The 3,127-nt window shown below is 36.6% G+C and overlaps 1 protein-coding gene across 1 annotated transcript; it reads left to right on the top strand.

Annotated features, from left to right (window-relative positions):
- The first annotated feature begins 1,015 nt into the window (after positions 1–1,015).
- LOC149949856 (uncharacterized) lies at positions 1,016–2,281 on the top strand. Its single transcript, XM_090169322.1, has 5 exons — positions 1,016–1,336; positions 1,397–1,536; positions 1,591–1,710; positions 1,772–1,939; positions 2,017–2,281. The coding sequence occupies exons 1-5, from the start codon at positions 1,084–1,086 to the stop codon at positions 2,161–2,163; spliced, it is 828 nt and encodes a 275-aa protein (XP_090025448.1). The 5' UTR covers positions 1,016–1,083; the 3' UTR covers positions 2,164–2,281.
- Positions 2,282–3,127: the final 846 nt, after the last annotated feature.

The raw sequence follows: 3,127 nt of genomic DNA, 5'->3' as shown, positions 1-3,127 counted from the left end.
TTACGTGTGTTACGTTTTTGCTACGAGGACTTTTTGCTACGCGTGTTACGTGTGTTACGTTTTTGCTACAGCGTTTTCCTTTCTTACGTACAAATCAGATATAATTCATTAAAACTAAGACCCTGGGCGAAGCCGGGTATTAAAGATACTAAAGCATAAAATTTTCGAAGTCTTATATCTATTATAAAACGTTTTAAACATGAGACACATATATGTCCACGTATCATTTATCAGTGCAACATTAGAAAAATTAATCACATCAACGGCATAAAATCTCTATTTGAAGTAATTTGTTCCTCTGAAAAACTTGTCTAACTTGTTTTAAGCATGGTTTTTATGAGCTTGCGCAATTGGTTTTCGTGTAATATTCTCTCCATAAATCCGATTTGTCCAAATATGTTTGGGCAGACCTTCGTCCAGCTCGTTTCTGCTTCCTATGTGAGGGTCAATCATTGTTCGACGCAATCGCGGAATGTTGTCAGGCTGCGTGAGCGCTTTGGCAGCTCGGAAGAGCGTTGCGCGTTTTATTTATCGTTCACTCTCCGTATCTCGGTTCTAAACAAGCTTGGAAAGCTGGAACTACAACTTTAACGCCAAAGCCAAGGCAAACGACAATATAAGAAAACTTTCAACCCCCCAAGTTTTGTAAAAAGGCAGATTTTTAAAGCATCAAGCGAAGTCAATATTATCTTCTTATACCTTTTAAAATAAACATCAGTAAAAAAATATTAGAAAAATGTTATAAATTTTTTATTTAAATAAAAACAACATAATTGTGCATAAAAAGTGTGATAAAACTAACCCCTTTTTTACTCGTCCAAAGATTTATATTTTATATTTTTTTTTATTCTAAATAATGCAAAGTATTAAATTAAACTCTTGTAACGTCTATTACAGCAAAGATAAAGCATATCTATTTTAGAAAAAAAAATCCTTCAATAGATTATAATTTTTTTTTTAAATAAGCCTTTTTATAAAGGGTATTTATTACGATGAAAGTACGCATCTTACACTCATTTCCAATTTATCATCAATCTATCCACATTTCTTCAGAGCGTATTCTTAAGTTGAAAGTCTCGCAACATGACAGGCGATCAGCTGGTGGTTAGTAAAGAGGCTGATGCCTCCAGTGTTACTTCTGATGTGAACAACAGTAGCTGCGTGGATGGTCAAGAGCAAGAAGATATTCTAGTAGCCGACTCTGTTAAACGAAGTGTCTTGACGCAGAAATATCGAATTGCCATCTTCAAGCATCTGATAAACGCGTTGTTGGCGGACATTATGAGGTTCACAATTGAGTTAATTACAATTCCAAAGAAGACTGGGAAACTGTTCGGTATTTGAAAGTACTCTCAGTGGCAATTTTCTTGGTCTAAGTTTATTTTAATTGTTACAGTTGACGGCGCTGCGGAGAAGGTATCGGCGTTGTTGAGCTCGACTTCCGCATTTATCCATAAAAATGTTCCACTGTCTGCTCACGGAATGGACTTGCTTTCGAGAGCTTTAAAGATATACGAATCTTACGTTCGAGGACATGTAAGATGTAATTTCTTTAAATAAGGTATAGTTTTAACCAGATTCCAAATTCAGATGAAGTGCGTCCGTCGTGTTCGTCGACGTTCCAAAAATCTTTTCCGGCGATCCGTCGATAATGATGACGCTGTTGATGAAGGCTCCGCGGACGAGCCTCTCGCGAAACAACGCCGCCTGGTAATCATATTATGTACAATAAGCGGATATGTGTTTAATAATATCTTCGTTTAATGAATAGGATTCTTCCGAGAAAAGTGAAAACGTAGTGTATCGTGTTTATCGATGGTTTACTGGTCCTGTCACTCCAGAAAATTACCATTTCTCAACTGAAGAGACTTTGGAAGAACTTTTGAACAAAGCCGAAGAGGAGTCCTACCATTCGTCCCAGGATCCCGATTACGAACCCGTAGCGCATATCTTTCGATATTATTTAAGACCGATGTATCTGATTTTCAGTAATTGACAGGTTTTGTTTCGTTTCAGCTTACAGAATCCGATGACACATTCTCGTCATTTTGTTCAACCGAAGCTGGCGAAATTGAGGAAGAAATGAAGGAGGTCGAGTCCAAGGACCAAGAAGATACTTCCGCCTCAGAACATCAAAAACCCTATCACGAGACCGATATGTAATTTTATGGTTAAAGTGGTAATTTTTGTTTTATAGGTTCAGAGATTTATGTTCATTAACCACGTATAAGTCGTGTAAATTAGGATTTATTTTAAATTAAAAGAGTTTTTAAGACGACAATGTTTTGCAAGAATTATTTTTGGTGAAGTTTAATTTCGTATGTGTAATACCTGTGTCTTCCAAAAAAAACCACTCGCTTACTGATCCTCAAATCAACAATAGCACTAGTTCACTTATATTTAACCTATTAAGTATATTATACTAGATGGCGCGATAAGCTAATATTTACTAGATGGCGCTACTGACTGATATAGTCGTAAACTAGACGTTATCTATTTTAGTTTTTATTCTTGTTAGTTGTCAATGTAAATAAAACTGTATTAGACGTAATAAAAACTTATTACTCATTTATTTCACAAAATGACTGTTTTTATGATCGAACGATTATAATTCAATATAGATGACAACATAAGCCTATGACCTCTAAGTTTGAAACGCGCATAGCGCCCTATGGACGGGCGAAAAAGAAGAAATTAGGTGATAGTATCGGCACCTGGTAGAGATAAACTGAAGCTTCTTCCTTCCCCCTTTCTCTCTCTACGCATCTCTCTCTTACCGAAGCAGCTGGCATCATGCATTGCGGGACGCGTTACGTTTATCTTTTCCGCCACCGCGTGGATTTAGTGCTGTACTTTCGCCAGTCGTTTGCTTGAACCAACACTGCCTTTCGATTCGAACTTGGGGTTGATAGGCTTATGATGACAATAATCTATGAATATAACTGCAGTTTATGGACCTGTACAGTTTTGGTAAGGATATCAGTTACTATTGGTCATGCTTTTTTGCTGTGTTGTTTTACCTTCCTTGTATTAATGTCTTGATTAATATCAGAAACACTTAGTGAACTTTAGTTTTAAGGAGTAAGGTAATGCAGTTAGTTGGATAGATACCGTCTTTGAAAACCAC

Source organism: Leiobunum rupestre, chromosome 3 (genome assembly GCF_980474605.1).
Source record: "Leiobunum rupestre chromosome 3, qqLeiRupe1.1.hap1, whole genome shotgun sequence".
NCBI classification, from domain to species: Eukaryota; Metazoa; Arthropoda; class Arachnida; order Opiliones; family Sclerosomatidae; genus Leiobunum; species Leiobunum rupestre.
This window is presented reverse-complemented; position numbering and strand designations above follow the sequence as displayed.

Excerpts from the sequence above, each read along its gene's own strand:
- LOC149949856 (XM_090169322.1), top strand. The coding sequence starts at position 1,084 with ATGACAGGCGATCAGCTGGTGGTTAGTAAAGAGGCTGATGCCTCCAGT. Across the intron at positions 1,337-1,396 it reads GAAGACTGGGAAACTGTTCG|TTGACGGCGCTGCGGAGAAG; the intron begins GTATTTGAAAGT and ends TAATTGTTACAG. Across the intron at positions 1,537-1,590 it reads AATCTTACGTTCGAGGACAT|ATGAAGTGCGTCCGTCGTGT; the intron begins GTAAGATGTAAT and ends TTCCAAATTCAG.